The sequence below is a fragment of the Centrocercus urophasianus genome, unplaced genomic scaffold, assembly GCF_019232065.1.
Source record: "Centrocercus urophasianus isolate 14NV4802_14NV808 unplaced genomic scaffold, USGS_Curo_1.0 seq_25, whole genome shotgun sequence".
Lineage (NCBI taxonomy): Eukaryota > Metazoa > Chordata > Aves > Galliformes > Phasianidae > Centrocercus > Centrocercus urophasianus.
Window position 1 is genome coordinate 12,515,665 of NW_024884811.1, and position 18,053 is coordinate 12,533,717.

Sequence of the window (18,053 nt, forward strand, 5' to 3'; positions counted from 1 at the left end):
TGTGACAAAGCAGGAATAAAGGAAAATAAAGTGAATTGTGAGAGCTTTGCTCTATGACATATCCATTAATATGAGGTGCATGTCCCATTGCATGTGATATTTAAATTTGTGATACAGTTATGAACAGAATAGGTAATAATCTTGTGGCAGACTGAAAATTAACTGTCTTTCTGCCTACAATGGCTGAAGGCAATTCCTCAGAGAAATGATTTGGTTTTGCACTTAGCACCATTGCTAAAGGTACCAATTTGCTAAAAACAGAATTTAACTTCATAACTTACATTATGTGCAATAAAGATAATGGGTAATGTAAAGGATGTCTACGCTGGCCATCCATTTTAGAAAATGTCACTATCAAACATGGAATGTAGAAGGAAACACAAGTTTAGGTTTCATTTTGCTGCAGCTTTAGCCCCTGAAGTCCTTACATTACTACAGATGTTATGTGCATTTATTATTTATAACAAGATTCTTATCTAACACCTGAATTTCAGCCTAAGCAACATTCTTTTTCTGCAGTTTTCAGGAATTAAAACAGTAGAGCCTATATTTAGACATTTCTTCTCAAAAAGGTAGTTCACTATCTATGCAGATTTAAAACATATTGATTTGACAAGAAGATTGTAAAAACAAAAACTGGAAAACTTAAAACAGAATGATAACTTCAGAGTGGATAATTCTTGTATTTTGTTAATTTAGTATTTCCTGAAAAGAAATAGGAAATGAACTTTGTGGCACAAGTGAAATAATTAAAATAAGTTAAAATAAAAGCAATTTTATTGAAATATATATACATCTGTATACATATGTGCTTAAAAGTCTAGTTAAATTCCTTAAGATACTTATTTTCAGGTGATTACAGATTTCCTCATGATCACGACTTCTAGCATACTTTCTTTAAAACGCTCAAAATTCTTCCTCTTCTTCCTCCTGTTCAGTTAAGGAGAATAGAAATTAAAAACCTTTTCATGTCTCAATAGCCTGTTACCTGTGTTTTTCACACAGCCTGCATGCTTTCTTTATAAAGGATGCACTACTATTCTCCTGGGAAAGTTTTCCTATGGTTTCATTGTTATTGCACAAAACTTCAAGGTCTAAACTACATGTCTGAAGACTCCATGTGATGGTAGCTCAATATAACACTGTACTGAAATTATCAATTCCATATGTGAAACAAACAGCCTCTGGAGGCTATCCCACTGAGAGCCAGTGGTACAATCATGCAAATTCCTAGTTATAGTAAAAAAAAGCTATTTTATTCTAGTCTAAATCAAGGAAAACTTTGCTAAAATTTCTGATACTTAGCAGACTATTCCTAAAAATACATAAGGTGGTATGAAATTGATATGCATTTTCTAAATCAAATTTCTTTTTAAAAAAAACACTTTGTTCTTTCAGTTTAGAGCTGCTTATGGATCTTTTCAGATCCATTTGCTAGCTTTTCACAGCTTTCACATTTTGTCATAGGCTCTTGAAGATGTTCTACGCCTTTGTCTAACATCTCCAATTCTTGCCTTAATATTATAGAATAAAGGGAAGGAAAAAAAAGAACCACTATTCGAAATTTCATTTTCTGCTTTGTAGTTACAGCTTTTTGAATTTACCTGTGGTTAATCCCATCTATATTGAATAAAACACTTTCTCTGAGTATTTCTGCTAAAATCATCAGCACAAAAATATGTCATCATTTGTTTGAGAGTTAAATCTATGTAGACGTGTGGGAGGCAATCCCTATTATTAAGAACCTCACCTTTTCAAAATGTGACTTTGGTTAATGTATTGGATTATTCATAATAATCCAATTCACAACCAGAAATGTCACATATGCTGTTAGTTTATTTGCTTGAAGAAAGCTATAATTTACATTAAAATAATAGAATCACAGAATGGTTTGGGGTGGAAGAAATCTTGCACATCATGTAGTTCCAACCCCCTTGTCATGAGCAGCATCACCTCAGGATGCATCAGGATCCCTAGGGCCTTGAACTCCTCCAGTGGTGGGGCATTCAGAACTTCTCTGGGCAGCCTGTGCCTGTACCTCACCACGCTCATAGAGAATAATTGCTTCCTAATCTAATCTAAATCTACTTTTTTTTCCTCTTAAAGCTATTACCATTAATAAGAGTGCTCCCTTATAAAGAATCTCTCCCCATCTTTCGTCTGGGCCCTCATTAGGTACTGAAAGGCCACTGTAAGGTCTCCCCAGAACCTTTTCTTCCCCAGACAGAACAAGCCCAATTCCCTCATTCCCTCTTCACAGGAGAGGTGCTGCAGTCCTTCGATCATCTTCATAGCCCTCCTCTTGTCCCCTCCAACAGCTCCACATTTTTCTTGTGCTCAGGCTCCAGGCCTGTACACAGTAGACTCATGATATCACCAAGATTGGAAAAGACCTCTAAGATCATCCTAGTCCAACCCTCCACTTACCACCAATATTTCCCTGCTAAACCATGTCCCTCAGTACAACATCTAAACATTTCATGAACACATCCAGGGACATGACTCAATCACCTCCCAGGGCAGCCCCTTCTAGCACTTCTTCGGAGAAGAAATTTTTCCTAGTGTCTAACCTGAAGCACCAGGACTCCATCACGCCAGGTGGAGCCTCAGAGGGCAGAGTAGAGCACAAAAGTCACCTCCATCAACTGGCAAGATGTATTAGGATATGTTCTTCAGAGACTGAACCCCATGACTTTGCTGTCCCCAAAAGGTTTCTAAGCTCTCTTAGGTATCATTTTCATAGAATTTTTGATTCTTAATAGTAAATTGCTATTAAATCTTAACGAGCCTTAGTAAGTTTTTTGGTGGTTTTTTTTTTTTTTCCCCCATACCTAGCAAATAGGTTCTATAATTTTTTTGAATAGAAAGAGAAATATGTTGTGGCTCACTGGTTTCCTCTGCAGCCACCAGGGATATGTAGGTGTATACTCTGAAAGTAATGCCACCCATTCATTTCTTAGGAAAATGCAACAGATGCAAAGATCACATTAACAATGTTACATAGCACAAATTTGCAGCTACAAAACACTATTTTTTTCAACATAGTCATCACCATTAGCTGTGCAGTTTAACCAGCAATGAACAAAAGCCTTTGTGCCACATCTGTAAAAACCAGTGGAGGTGACCCTCTGTTCTTGTCACCACTGCTGAAGCACACCACCCACTGCCTCACTGTGTTCGCATCCACTGCTTGGTCTTCATCAATGTTCAACAAGCATCAATGATATCAGTGGGTGCCATTTGTTTCCACGTGAAGGAATTTAGTGACATTCTTTTGCTTCATACACACGTTCATGTCAGACACCATTCTATCAGGCTGCCCCTCTGCTGCCATCTGTCACGTGGCAGCAAAATGCAATGGAATACTGGAACTGGGAAGGTTCAGCCTCTACTGCCTTAGCAATAACACCTCTCACACCATGAGCTAAGATAATAAAATAGGAGGCATTACTTTTGGAGCAGCCCTCCTATAGTGACTGCTTCTTCCAGAAAATACAACAGTTTTCCTAGAAGATTACTGTCCTACAGACTCAAGGGCGGACATTTGTCAAAGAAGCCTCCAGGAGATATACATTCATTACCCTAAATATGTCTCTGAAGCATTCATACTTCAAGAATAGATGAATACAAGTTAAGATGAAGCAAAATAAAGGTTACAGGTATTTTAAAGGAATGAATTAGACACAATACCAGGGAACAAGCAGAAGGGCAGTTTGTCAGGGTACTGGAGGCTTTTGCAGTTTGTGCAGGAATCTCAGAGGCACGAATGCCAGGAGATATTGTGTTAGCCATAGTGACTGAGGTTAAGCTGGAGGAGCCTGACAAATCATGGAAAATGATCTTAAGGAATGATTTTTATCCTCAGTTCATTTTTGTGTATGAAAAGACTCTTACATCATGCAGTGACAAGCTGTGTGCTCAAATAAGATATGCAGCAAGGTTATATGTTTTATCAGTAGATGAACAGATCATAAGGGAGTAACGTTATTATGGAGGCCATCTGCTTGGAATAGAAGTTTTCTGGCATTCTCTGTGTTTCTGTAGATTCTTAAAAATAATCAGTGTTGAAGCTGTCTGTAATTGTCTCAAGTATCTATGCGTCAAATTCCAACACAGACATGGGTTACTTACAGCTGATGGCTGTGTTCAGTCTTCTTACCTAAAGCAGAATCTGCATAGCATGAGTCTCTGGCAGTGTTTCCCACAACCTAGCTTCTGTCTAAATGATTATAATGTGATTATAATGTATTGGAAAATCAGGGTGAAATGTGACTGCCTACATCTCATTTCTATCACCAGGAAGAAAAAGAGCACTCTTTCACGCACACAGGTGTCAAGCCTAGAAAAGCCATTTCCTAGTTTTGAATACTCTGCTGTGAGATGAAGGAAGGGGCTGCATCCTGTAACCGACCAACTGGACTATCTTTGTTCACTGAAGTATCTCCTTTGTCTCTCACTAAGGCTTTGAACAGTCCTTCCTGTACATGATAAACTTGCTATGCAAGTTTCTTTGAAATAGACCTGTTTAAAAAGCAAGTTCTTGTTGATGAATTGGCATTTTCCTCTAATTAATACAAAAAGCCTGGCAAGCCAAAAGTCTTATCAAAGCCAGATTTTTCAGGATCAGCAGCTGCATCATGTCAGTGTTTCTATTTTACTCATGCTGGTGCTGCTACCCACATAGATGTTGGCACAACATCAAGCAGATGTAACAATTACGGTGCTAATAAAACATTATCCTTTTCTTTTCATTACAACTATTTAACAATAGATACAATGTAACATAATTTCAAGCTAATTAGTCCTTTTTCTTTTTTCTCTTTTTTTTTTTTATTATTTTTCCTTTTCTTAATTACTACTTTAAATTACTTATTGAAATTAAAGGATTTCCTATGTGGAAGATGCTAATCAATTAAGCATGTAGATTTAGCTAAAAACGTTGTAGCACATGCTGAATTGCATTATGCCATGCTTCATTATTGCAGGATCAGTTGGGTGAGGTGAAGCACTTGCCAGGGGGAAGCTCTGCTCCTGAAATGAGCATTAAAAAAAAAAATCACAGGAAATTAGATGGTTGATCCTTGTCACCCTGTGGCCAAATTCAGCATCAAGGAGAGCTGCAGGGTTCATTCAGTGCTTACAGACAGTTATCCCAGGGACAGGTACCTGGTCTGGCACAAAGCGGTGTTTGCGAACATCACTGAACTGAAGGAAGGACAGGGCAGTGATTAATCCCACACTCCTTTCCTTGGAGCAGGAGTTCCATCTCCCTTTGCTCCAGGCGTGGCTTATAATGTATATATATTATTTTTATTTATTTATTTATTTTGTATTCTTCAGTACGGGAGAATTGAAGAGCTAAAAAATATCCAAACCATTCAAAAGATAGGGATATTGTATGAGTTGACTGTATAGGTACTAAATTTCTCTTCAGAACTGGCAGCTTTGGAGAAGAACATTGCAGCGTATCTGATATTTTTAAATAAGCTGTCATCTATACAATATTTTTCTCATTAAAATAAAATAATCTGCCTTAGACTTGATACGGTTTCACCTGTAACAGAAAGCAGAAGAGATGCTTTGCTTTTCGTTCCTCAGGGCTTTAGTAGTTGTTTCATTAAATCAAAGTACTGTTACTGCTTCTGTGAAGAGAGGAACTGAGCTTGGTTGTCACGATCCTTCCCTCTGCTTTTTGAACCAGAAAAACACAAATTTGTGCAAGATAAGGAACAGACTAAGGAAACAAATCTTATTCAGAAAATTTACTATCAATTAATTTCTCAATTAAGCTAACTGAAAAGAACAATAATATGAGATTGAATATTTTGTGGGAATTGAAAGGAAATGTTTAATTACTATGTGGAAGTAAAATGACAGCTTACAGCATTCTTGCAAGCAACTGCGCTCTTTATGGGGTAATTAGAGAAAAAAGAGATAATAAACAGATGATAGCTTTTTAAGCTAAACAAAATCACTTCAGCTCCTACCAATGATGAAGAACTATAAAAATGAACCTATTGCAGCATAACTTTTATTTTGATCTATTGGTGATCATAAACTATGATGTTGGGTGGTGGGTTTTTGTTGTTGTTGTTGTTTTTAATCTAAAAATACCTTTAGGCTGGAGTGGCCTTGAAGAAAAGAGATGATACAAGTATCTCTGAATTCAACCTTTCAGTGCCCATGGTAGACAGGCAAGCTGATTGCTTTGCTACTATTAAAATATGAAAACTTGATTTGCAGCATTGGCATTTGATGTCTTTTGTGAATACAGCCAGATTTCAGGTCATTTGAGAATCATCTGTCTTTACTCTTTTTGTTGGTTTGTTTTTCTTTTTTCTTTTTTGTGTACATAGTTACCACAGATAATCACCACAGGATCAAGTTTGACCAAGTATTTAGCTACAGTCTATGCTGTGCCTTGGCTCTGGCTTGAAGTTTACCTGCCTCATGAAATAAACTGCCATTGTAGTCCAAAGGTCTGCACAGAAACTGGTGGCTTTATGATACGCGAGTCATTACTTCTACATGTGTTAGGGAGAACAAGAGATGAACAGGAATCTAAGCCTTGAATGTTTCAACATTCAAAAGCTTTCATGCTTTTCCCCACCACAGATTTTATTATTCACCTAATCCGAGTCAAGACTTGGATGAAATGATATTTTAGAAGATACTTTAGAAATATGAAAAGAACAGCAGCCCTCAAAAGTGACAGTGTTTATTGATTCCTGGTAGAATTTTCAGTTCAGGAGGTAATATTTCTCTGGCCAAGGACATGGAAACTGTCTTCAAATAATGTTCAGTGTTCAACCAATTGCAGCAGGTAAAGTTTAGACATAATGTTGTATAACATGAGGATTACTCAATGACGAGGTAGTGAGGTAGGATTTCTGTCCTACAGTTGTGATCTGATCAGTGATTATTATGTTCTCCACTCTATTCTACTTGCTGGTAGTTGAACCTCCAGGCAGCGGCTTCAATACAGCTTATTTGATGCAACAGACCCACAGAATTGTTGCTTGATTCTCTATCTGTGGATTAAGTTGTACATACAGGTGGCAAATGACTGATGACTGAAAAGTGTAATTCTGGAGACCTTGTATCACCCAGCTGACAGGTTCACTAATCACAGAATCATAGAATATCCTGAGTTGGAAGGGACCTGTGGGTCTCAAACGGCTTCCTTCACAGTGGGACTTGAAAAAAATGCATGTACCAGCATCCCACAGTAAGGACAGCCTCTGGCCAGACTGTCAGACTGCTACAGACTGCCACAAACAATGTATGAGCCAAAATTAGTGTTCCCAGTCTTTTCTAAGCAGAAATACTAGTTTTGCCTCCACTGCACTGCTGTGTGTCAGGAATAATGCTGGCAGTCGGTGGCACAATGAGGAGTCAAAGGAGAGAAAAATACCAGGTTTTCAGAACACATATGAGAAAACCGAACTGAAAATCTGTTAAACACCCATTAGTAAAAATAATCTATACAATTCTTCTAATTCCCTTCCCATTACTCCACTGCTTAATGTCTTTTATTATTTTAACGTAGAAACCACTTATGAAGTTAGACTGGAAGTTCTTTCAAAAGGAAAAAAGAGTAGCCTTCTGTCTGTGACCATCTCATGTTACACAAGTGCATTCTAGCCTCAGCAGTTTTTTCAGACATTATTTTTATTTGTACAGATTAAGATCATTCAGGAAACAGAATATTGAGACACACAGCAGTGTGGCTCAGCTCTAGTGAGTTGGTACAATTTGAGCTAAGAAATCAGTTTAGAAGTTTGATAACTTCTTTGTTTTGTAAGCAGTTTGTTATCTAATTTTTCAAATGAAGTAACTGAATGAAATTAGCAAATGAATATATTATTTCCTGTGACAGGGAGAAAATCTCATTTAATAGCAAGGGGGAGATGTGCCACATTGCGCATCAAATTACACATTTTTTTCTGAGGTTCCTTGTACATACTATCTTAAATGCAACGTATGACTGGATATATCAAATTTAATTCAAAGTCTTTATGAAAAGCTACAAGTGAAGTGGCTGCTTTTATACAGAGTTTACATTAACAACGCCGTATTTTAGTGAAAGTTACACATTTTCACTGTGTAGTCTTTGCACCAATTTTTGGCAACCTCATATTTTTAATCATAAAAATATACTTTGCTGATTCTTTTTAAGTAATGCTGCTCCTATTATATTCATTATATTTGTTCAGTGCTCATTCTTGAATTTGCAGTTACTCTTCTGCTACAGAAGATCTCAGCTTTGTCATTGCTTCATAAATTTCACAAAAATTTACTGCCTGTAAATATTCAGTCAGATGAAACTTCAGTTTGCATTTCTTTTAAATTCCTTTGCCAATGTCATTTGAATCAAGGTTCAACTTAATATCAAATTTAAGCATAGTAAGAATTACATATATTTCAGTGAATTGTAAACCAAAATTGATTTTTTTGTTTGTTTGTTTTCAATTGGGAATTGAATATTCCTGAATATTTCATCGTTTCTGTAATTCCATGATTGTTTACTTTGATTATTAATTTTGAGAGTCTACCAACACTCTTCCCTCAGAGTAATATTTTCCATGAAAAAGACTAACTTCTCCACACTATGAGGGAATTACATCCATTTTCTATCTTAAAATAGGAAACAAACACAAAAGCAAAAAATAATTTCTTGTTGGCTTCAAGCACTTTACGTTTTATTTTGGTTAGCTGCAATGTTAAACAGTATTTTTCTAAAACCCACTGCACATACTGTACTTCGTGGTCTGTATCTGAGGATCCTTGTTGAATCTCCCCATGTTTCCTTAAAAGTTATATATCTGGTATGCTTTGCAGGAATTATATTTGAACTGTTTAAGTGCAAAACTCTCTCAGGCATTAAAAAATATTGAAAAATTTTTTCGTAAAATTTTAAACTCTGTGTTTGTAGAAATAGTCAACCATGAAAAGGCTATCTTCTTATTTGAAAACATCTGCCTGCATGAGACCACACCTGCATTACCGTGTTCTGCTCTGAGGCTCCCACCATAAGAAAGATGTGGAGCTGCTGTATTGAGTCCAGATAGCCATAGTGATAATCAGAGGGCTGGAGCACCTCTCCTATGAAGAAAAGCTGAGAGAGCTGGGCTTGTTCAACCTGGAGAAAAGAAAGCTCTAGGGAGACCTCATTGTTGCCTTCCAATACTTAAAAGTAGCTTGGAATCTGGAGGCAGACCAACTTTTTACACAATCTGATTTTTATATGGCAAGGGGGAATGGTTTTAAAGAGGGGAGATTTAAGTTAGATATTAGGGGTAAAGTTTTTACTCAAAAGGCGATGAGGCATTGGCATAGGCTGCCCAGGGAAGCAGTGCTCAAGGCCAGGTTGGATGGGACACTGGGCCGCCTGATCTACTGAAAAGTGTTGTTCCTGTACATAACAGGGAGTCTGGAATGAAGTGCTCTTTAAAGGTCCCTTCCAACCCAAACTATTCTATCATTCTCTGGTTCTAAGATGAGCTGGTTGTGAAGAAATGTTATACTCTCTGCCAAGAAAAATAACTGACATCCATTTGAGTCACAGTTCCAGTCTATACTCAAAGGTTTCACAGACAAGAATTTTTTAATTTATATTGCTTTGATAAAATTACATCAAATAGTTTAATAGTTGATTTTATTTTGTCAGTTCTTATGCAGGGAAGTTTTGACTTACAAGTTTAATTAGCTTTGCCTTATGTTGATTCAGAGAGAACCTCATTTATTGCCCTTCCAATGTACTGTACATGTCTGCTTATTCCATTTAGAAATTGAAGCACAAATATAAAATCCTCTCACGATATTTGTTAACAGAAGGCTCATCGGTGCCTTGCTTTAGCGTTAACTTTTGTCATCTGATAACCATGTTTATTTTCTTCTTTAAGACTAAAATTTTAAAAGCACAGTTGTAAGGGAAAATCCCTTAGTATTTTCCTGTTGGATCAGATGCTATGTATCACAACATAAAGCCTTATACTTTAAGACAATAGTTACAATTGATGACATGAAAATGTTTTGAGTTAGAAACCATTTCACCTAATTTAGCTAACTGATCGGTGCTAGTCCTTAGGAGCTCCCCTAGAGTCAATAAAGAGGGAGAGAGAAGCATGGCAAAGGTGAATGTATTCCATCCATGCAAGACAATAATTTTAGAGTGAGATGAATTACCCCATCATATCTCTTTCTGCTTGCAATAGAGGGAATCAGACGCTGCTTTGAATCAGAGTCTTGACTTTCAGAAAGCTGAATGCAGATGTCGCACTACTAACCTCACATTTTTCACAGAAAGAGAGCAGTCTAAGTTTTGGAATTCTAAGTTTCTGTTAAGTGTACAGTTTTGGTTATAAGCAGATCTGCTGCCCTTTGACATGCTTGATGTTTTGAAACTACTATTAGAGGAAAAATTACAAAGAAACTTATTTAAGTATTAGTATGTGTAAGAAGTCTCTGGGGTATCTTCTGTGTGACATTTGTTAAGTAGAGCATAACCTGTCATCCTCACAAAACTGATTTGCTTTAGGGTATGCAGACCTCATTCTGCTCTCACAAACAAAGCTGTTTTAAGACAAAAAATTCCTCTGCTTTCTCTTATTCCACTACAAGTTCTTCAGACTGGAGCAAGTCTACTTAAAAATACCTTAAGGAATGGTGTTGTCGTGAAGTTTGCATAATACCTTGAGGAATAATCCTCAATGTAAGTTTAATAGTTCTATAAAGCTTAAGATGATATAAAACTTTAAATACTTATAGCACATAGAGATCAACATACTTTAAAGAAATAATCAGTTCAGTTTTGGGGGGTGAATTATTAGGAGCAGGATGAAATTTGGTGCTTCAGAATCCAAGGTCTCATGTACTAGTACAAACTCTAGCTGTAAGTTGGGAGATGATGTGGACAGGACAGGAACTTTCAGAGCTGTTGGATAAATTTCTCTTAGGCATTATTTGTTTTAAACTGTCTGCATACATTTAGGCTGAAATTCAAAGTAAAATTCAGAGCTATCTAAATGAACTTTATGGAGAAGCATTTTTAGAGAATTCATGAAAAAAGTCTACTTTGATATTGCCTGATATATTTTTAGAAGACAGCTGAGGTGAGGTTTAGCAATGATAAGGGAACAAATTCATTGACTTACGGGACTTCAGTAAAGCATTCTTTCCTTGTTTTGTTTTTTGCCATTGTTTGTTGTTTGTATTCTAGCCTGTCTGTATGTCATTCATTTTATTTTGTCATCTGCAAAATATGTCATCTGTAAGTGTGTCATATGTAAAAACTGGAGAAGCGTTCCAAAGAGAAGAGTAGAAATTGCTGAGGACAAGTGCAAAAGGGTTATCATTCAACTCTTATTGTCAATAGAAGTTACAGGGAACTAGTCCCTTGAAAAACTAGTCAGAAATCAGAGTTGTTGAGTGCTGACATTTTGGAAAAAAATCTTATTCCTTAAAGAATTGAAGTAGCTTAAGAGTGACTGGGTACATGTAAAGTCCAGGTACCTCTAGGTACCTACATACTTAATATCTAAATGTACAAGAATATGTACACTAATAATATCATTAGTTCCATAGTTTTTAACTGATACTATTCATGTATTTTATATCTTTTTATGGTTCAGTGTATGGAAGGATGACCTGTGAGCTGTAGAGATTTCTAGGACTGTTTTTCTTTCAGCTAGAAAAGGCAATAGTAGTTATGAAATAGAAAGAAAAAGGCACTGACAGATACAACTTACATGTTAAAATACCTTATGAGAGATGACTTCAAGTTTCTGTTACAATGGTTTTATTTGCATACTTACTTTATTGGGATACTGTCTTCATTTTGAAATATTGGTTCTGCTTCACTTGCAGATCTTTATTAAAAAGATCTCATTTTGCTCATTTGCCTTTGGCAGGAAGGGAAGGAGCATAAATTTTAACACATAAATTGAGTCCACTTAGAACTGTGATTGGTGCCATACTACTCACCATTGGCTGAAGGAACATAGAAGGAAAATTTTTCTGTGTACAAGGAGCCCATGAATATTTTGATAGCTGAAATAGCAAGAAGCAGTTAGTAGTGGATGATGTTCTTCAGTGAAAACAAGTACTTAACTTTGAAATCCACTTGTCTCTTGCCTGTTTCAACAAGAACCTTTCCCCAACACCCAAAACTGTGCCCAGTGCTGGAGGTGAGGCTGCACAGCACAGAGCAGAGGAGACAAGCCCTTCCCTCACCTGTGGCAGTGCTGGGCATGGTGCATCCCAGAGTATGGTTGGCCCTTTGAGCTGCCAGGGCACACTGCTGACTCAGATTCAACTTGCTGTCAACCAGAAACCACAGATCCCTTTCTATGAGGCTGCTCTCGTCTCACAGTCTGAACATATAAACAGAGTTGCCCCATTTCAGGTGCAGAATCTGGTACTTTTTAAAATTTATGTTGTTGGTGGTTGCCTAGCCCTGTAGTCTGTCTAGATAGAATCTGTAAGACTTCCTGACCTCCTGGACCCCCAATGAACTCAACAGCTCCTCCTAATTTAGTGTTATCAGCAAACTTATGTGTTTGTGTTCTGCTACCAGATCATTTATATTAAAGAGAACTGGCCTTAACACGGAGCTTTGTGGAACCCACCATGACTGACCACCCTGATGTAACCCCATGTACTGTAATCCTTTGAGCCCAACCTGTAAGCCAGTTGTTCGCCCAATGTATTATGTATTTGTCTAGCTGTATGCTGGACAATTTGTCCAGAAGGGTGCTGAAGCATTGATTAAATTCAAAGTCATTACATTAGCTGGCTTCCCTTGGTCAACTGAGTGGACGACCTTATCATAAAAACAAATCTAGTTCATTAAACAGGATTTTCCCTTTGTGAACCTATGTAGGCTATGATCAACGTTTTGTGTTTTCTTTCGCATGGTTTTCAGTAACTTGTAGAATAATCTTCTCAATGATTTTACCAAGCATCAATGTGAGACTGACAGGCCTGTAATTGCCAGTATCTACTTTCTTTGCTCTTCTTGAAAACTAGGTCAGGCAGTTGCCAGCTTCCAGCCAATAGGGATCTCTCCAGATTCCCAAGACCATTGAAAACATTGAGAGAAGTCTCAGAATAATATAATCTAGCTCTTTTAATACCCAGGGATTAATTCAGTCAGGCCCCGCAGATTTACATGCATCCAACTGGAGAATCAAATGCTGCACAAGTTAGGGTTGACTGGGTGCTTACCATTACCTCAATCACAGTCCTCCAGTTCAGGGTGCCAGCAGTCTCAGCACTCTTAATTAGCGATGAAGACAAAGGCAAAGAAAACATTAAGTATTTCTACTGTGTCAGTGTCCCTATTTGTAAGGTGCCCACCCTCATCAAATAACAAATCATTATCTCTTATCCTCCTTTTGCCATTATAGTATTTTTTAAAAGCTGTTATTTACTGTGCCCCACAGTACTGACCAGCTTCAACTCTAATTGTATTTTGGCCACGCTAATTATATCCTTATAATGGCAAACATCATCTTTTGTGTTCCTGACATGTTGCCTAATTTTTCTTCCAGTTTCCATACATACTTTTCCTGACAGAACTCTAGAAGAAGACCCCTGTGCAAGTCAAGGGTTCAGCCTTCTTCCCTACCTGCTTAACTTTCAACATTTTTGAATTACTAAAGAGGTGGTACCCAGAAAGTATTGGTATAGATGTTAAAGGCATTTTAAAATTGCACCAAGTATGGCATGTAAAGCTTTCTGTAGTTCAGATAAACCAACTGATAGGGAAAAGACAGAAAGACTGCAATCTTTTCATTTATAGAGATAGCTGAATTACTATTCATTAACAGGTTTTTCTAAAGAAGTTTGAAAGCATTTGATTTCTAAAAAACATAGAAGTCAACTGTTCAGAGTTTTTGAAATAAGCTCATACTTGGGTGTAATACCATGACACGAGGTAATGATGTTCTCATTTTAAAAGCTTTACCATAGGTTTCCTTCATCTTATCAGGCTTTACCGTAGAGCAAGGATGTGTTATTTCTCTCCCACTGGAGTCAGAAGTAGTTTGTCACTGTCTTTTGAGACGTTTGTCATATCCATAGAAAGCAGAGTCTACTGGGGAGATGTGCACATGGAGAATCCTTTACTAAATCATCTTCCGTGTAAAATGTAGTGCTCTTCCACATCTGGCAATTTGAATTTTAAAGAGAATGTTTTCACAAAATTTTCTATGTTTTTAATACAGACTGTGGCTGTCACGTGGTATAAGGAAGGCCAAAAAACCCACAATTAGGTTTGAGGGAAATTCTGTACCTCTGAAACACAGATTTTTTTACACAGATATAAGAAAAGCTAGAGGCACCATTTTTTTTCCCACTGATGCTCTGAATAAATCAAATTAATTATTAATTAATTAATTAATTATTAATTAACAAACTAATGAGCCAACCAAAATTTTCTGTGTTGAAAGAAAAATGTACAGTATGATGCAAAGAGTCATTAAAAATTATTCCATTCACATATGAAGAGAGTAATTCAAGTGTCAACTCTGATGGATGAGTCAGGATCAGCTACAACTCTTTTAAATACAAACCAAATATAAAATTTTGACAAAATGTAACTTACTGACAATTCTCTATTGAGAATTTAGATCTGTTTTAGATGTAAAATCTCACTTAGACATACCAGGTAATCTTATGAATTGACATACTTATTAAGAGTATTCATAGTCCTGTGAGAATTTTAATTTTAATTTTTTTTTTTAATGTTTAATTTTTCCAGAAGATAATTTAGGTCTCTTTATGTGATTTACATCATTCTTGTGAGGATAATTAAACAAATAAATGTTGAATGGTAAAAATACATATATTTCTGACCATTTTGGATGAATGTGGTACCCAATTAAAAAGTGTCATTGCGTCATTCAAAATTAACTTGGAACACATCAGTGTTCTACTACATAAAATAACTATACTAACTTCACTTTCTTTTTATATCTTCATTTTAGCAGATTTTTTTGCAATTGAATTGTGACAAACTACATTGACAATTGTTCTCCTGAACACTCAGTACTACCAGTGACATATAGCAGACTGAAATAAATAATTTTTCTTTTCTGGACTGAAAGAATATTCTAGAAAGAAAAAAATAATCGTGACTTGGGCTGTGTTAGTGAAAGAAAAGAATAAGTTAAAAGTTTTGACAGATCATGTCACATGAGTACTATGTCACAATGTCAAGAAAGGAATAGTAGTAACATGAACAATGCAGAATATGAGTTAAAATCACACTGAAAAAGGTTAGAAAAAGCTCTTTTGCTGAATAATAATATATTGTGTACTCAGGCTCAGATATTTTGACATTGAGAAGTTTTAGATAGTTAAATATTTCTGGGAGGCTTTAGCTTCATAAAGATTCATACACGTTCAAAATGTAAAAGTTGCTAATATGCAGATGTTCCTATTATGCTGCGAGTTATTAACATGGAAATATTTTATGGCACACAAGTGATTAGCACTACATTCCTACTAGTACTATTTTTACTGTTGCCCTAAAATTCTCTTGTATAAGCATAATCCGTGGTAGAGAAAAGTACTAGCCCGTCTGGGAGAAAGCACCTATTCAAATAACAATTCTAATGAAAGGGAGAAGTGTAAACTGCTGGCAAAGCAAATTGCTTTCAGCATAAATGTTCTCTTCCACAAGGTTATTCTGATAAAAATGTCCTTTGCAATTCTCTTGCATTATATCCTGACTATCTCAATTTAATGTACATTAGCAAAGAATATTATTATCACTGCTCAAGCATACTAGTTTACAAATAAGATTGGGTAGAGGGGTGCAGCCCCATGCTGCAGTGCATGGTGACATCTGTTCCCTACCTGTGTGTTATGACAAAAGTTACATATCGTTCTTGCGTGAGGCTACAGCAAGGGTTGGACAGTAGAGCATCTTCTCTTTAGCTATGGAGAAACTGCAGAAGAATGAGAGCAGCAGCAGGACAGTCAGATACATAGAACATACGTGGATGTGAGCTCCACTCCCTCCCACTAAATTCATACCTAGATGAGCTGAAGTGATTATTAGAATAATTTTACTACCAATACCTTGTTTATGTGAGACTATGACTGTCCAAGAAGTCTGATTCGCACCCAAAATGGATGCATAATTTTTTCCTTATCAGAGAAGAAACCACTGATGGGCAAGCAAATTTAAATCTCACTTAACACATAAGGGGAAGAATTCTTGCTTCAGAGGTGCAAAAAAGCTGTACAGACCTTAACTCAGACTTACATATTCATCATATATTGTTAAATAGCCCCATGCAAAGTTACTTTCTTCTTATTTAGGGAATGCTTGTTATACATGTGGTCCCTTCTAATTTTTTTCCACATTGCAAAACAAAAATTAAATTGAATTGCAGCAGAATTAATTTATGCAGGTTAAAGAATATATGCAGCAGCTCATAAGGATTGCATGTACAGTATAAATTCATTTAATTGGTCTACAGGGATGCTGGTCTTAATTAAGCCCTCATTGACTTTTTCATTTAAAACAGTTAAAAATGCCAAATAAATGGGATAAAAAAAAAAACGAAACTATGCATAAGAAACAGTATTTGACCATTTGTGGCATACAGAGCTTCTCCATTTTTTGAAAACTGTACTATTCAAAACAGCTTCTGAAAAAAAGTAAGCAAACAAAGCAGGAGAGAGTTCAAAGATCCAGTAGAAGCCAGGAAACCTAGCACACAAAGTGAATTAGGTGAGGTCCTGGCATCTCTCTCTTTTCCCTACTTTCTGTTTCCTGATTCCGTAGCTATTTTACTAGTTCGCCTCTTTTCTCTTTGTTCCTTCTAAGGAATACCTTCTGCTTTATCATCTCCATATATTGTAGCTTTTTTTTCTTCAATCATCTTATTAACATACACAGCACTAACAGGTCATAGATTAATTCAGCATATCCAGTTTCTGAAATTTCATGATTGAAGCTGTCCCCTGAATGAAGCACTAGAGAATTAGATGGGCAGTATGTATGGTTTTCCTGACTGCTGCATGGACTGAGCTAAAAATGGTGGTAGTGTAGTTTCACAACTAGAAATTTAGGGAAGACAAGGTGTGAGGGGTTGTCTTCAAAAAATCATGTGTTAATATGAATATTAACATCATCACTAGAGGCAGTTTCCATAATTTTCAACAGTTTTGTTGTCACTTCAATAACAGTTATACTAAATTAACTCGTTTTTGTTTTAGGGTCCTCTGATATCTTTATAAACATATATAAGGCATAAGTGGACACATGAATAAATTTTCATTTAGTAAATGCCTTGAAATTATTAAAAATTTGGAGAGATTAATGATTCTTCCTTTTCTCCTCCTGACAGTACAAACAAGTGGAACAGTACATGTCATTCCACAAATTACCTGCTGAAATGCGCCAGAAGATCCATGACTACTATGAGCACCGCTATCAAGGCAAGATCTTCGATGAGGAAAACATTCTCAATGAGCTCAATGACCCTCTTCGGGAGGTAAGATTAGAGCATTCAAGCTTTGTAGGATGGGAACATTCCACATCTTTGCGGTTTTTCTGATTCTGTTCTATAATACTTAACCTGATTTGACCATCTATCTTGCATGAGGTCACAGCAAGGGATGGACAGTACAGCATCTTTAGATTAGAAAATAGTTGAACTTTATGTTAGAAAATTAAAAATAGTAACATGCCATCCTTAATTGTTGAGATAACTCGTGGTCTTCTGCCATTCTATAAGACAGAGACCGAACTGGAATGGTTTGGAGTGAAAGACATTACCTGCTCCCTACTTACTGACAGGCAATCTATGTTGGTGAAACCTCTGAAAGCCATCAGTAAAGCTGTTAAGTAGAAGCAGTATCCTTGGTTAAGATGGTTACTTGGTTACTTCCTGTCTTTACTGCCAGATAAGACAGTTCAAATCTAAGTACAAGCCATGAAAAAGTTCTTATATTTTTAAACCCAAGTTTCTAGTATGGTTTTGTTTTTTTAAAAAATTGTGTTGCATATTACATGTGTAAGCACTTGAAATTTT

At 36.4% G+C, this 18,053-nt stretch overlaps 1 protein-coding gene across 1 annotated transcript in view; it reads left to right on the forward strand.

The window, feature by feature from the left end:
* HCN1 (hyperpolarization activated cyclic nucleotide gated potassium channel 1) overlaps positions 1-18,053 on the forward strand; it is a 191,958-nt gene that overhangs the window by 134,744 nt on the left and 39,161 nt on the right. The window contains exon 5 of the mRNA XM_042825847.1: positions 17,367-17,513. Within this exon, the coding sequence (XP_042681781.1) occupies positions 17,367-17,513 (147 nt within the window). The remainder of the gene's footprint in view (positions 1-17,366; positions 17,514-18,053) is intronic.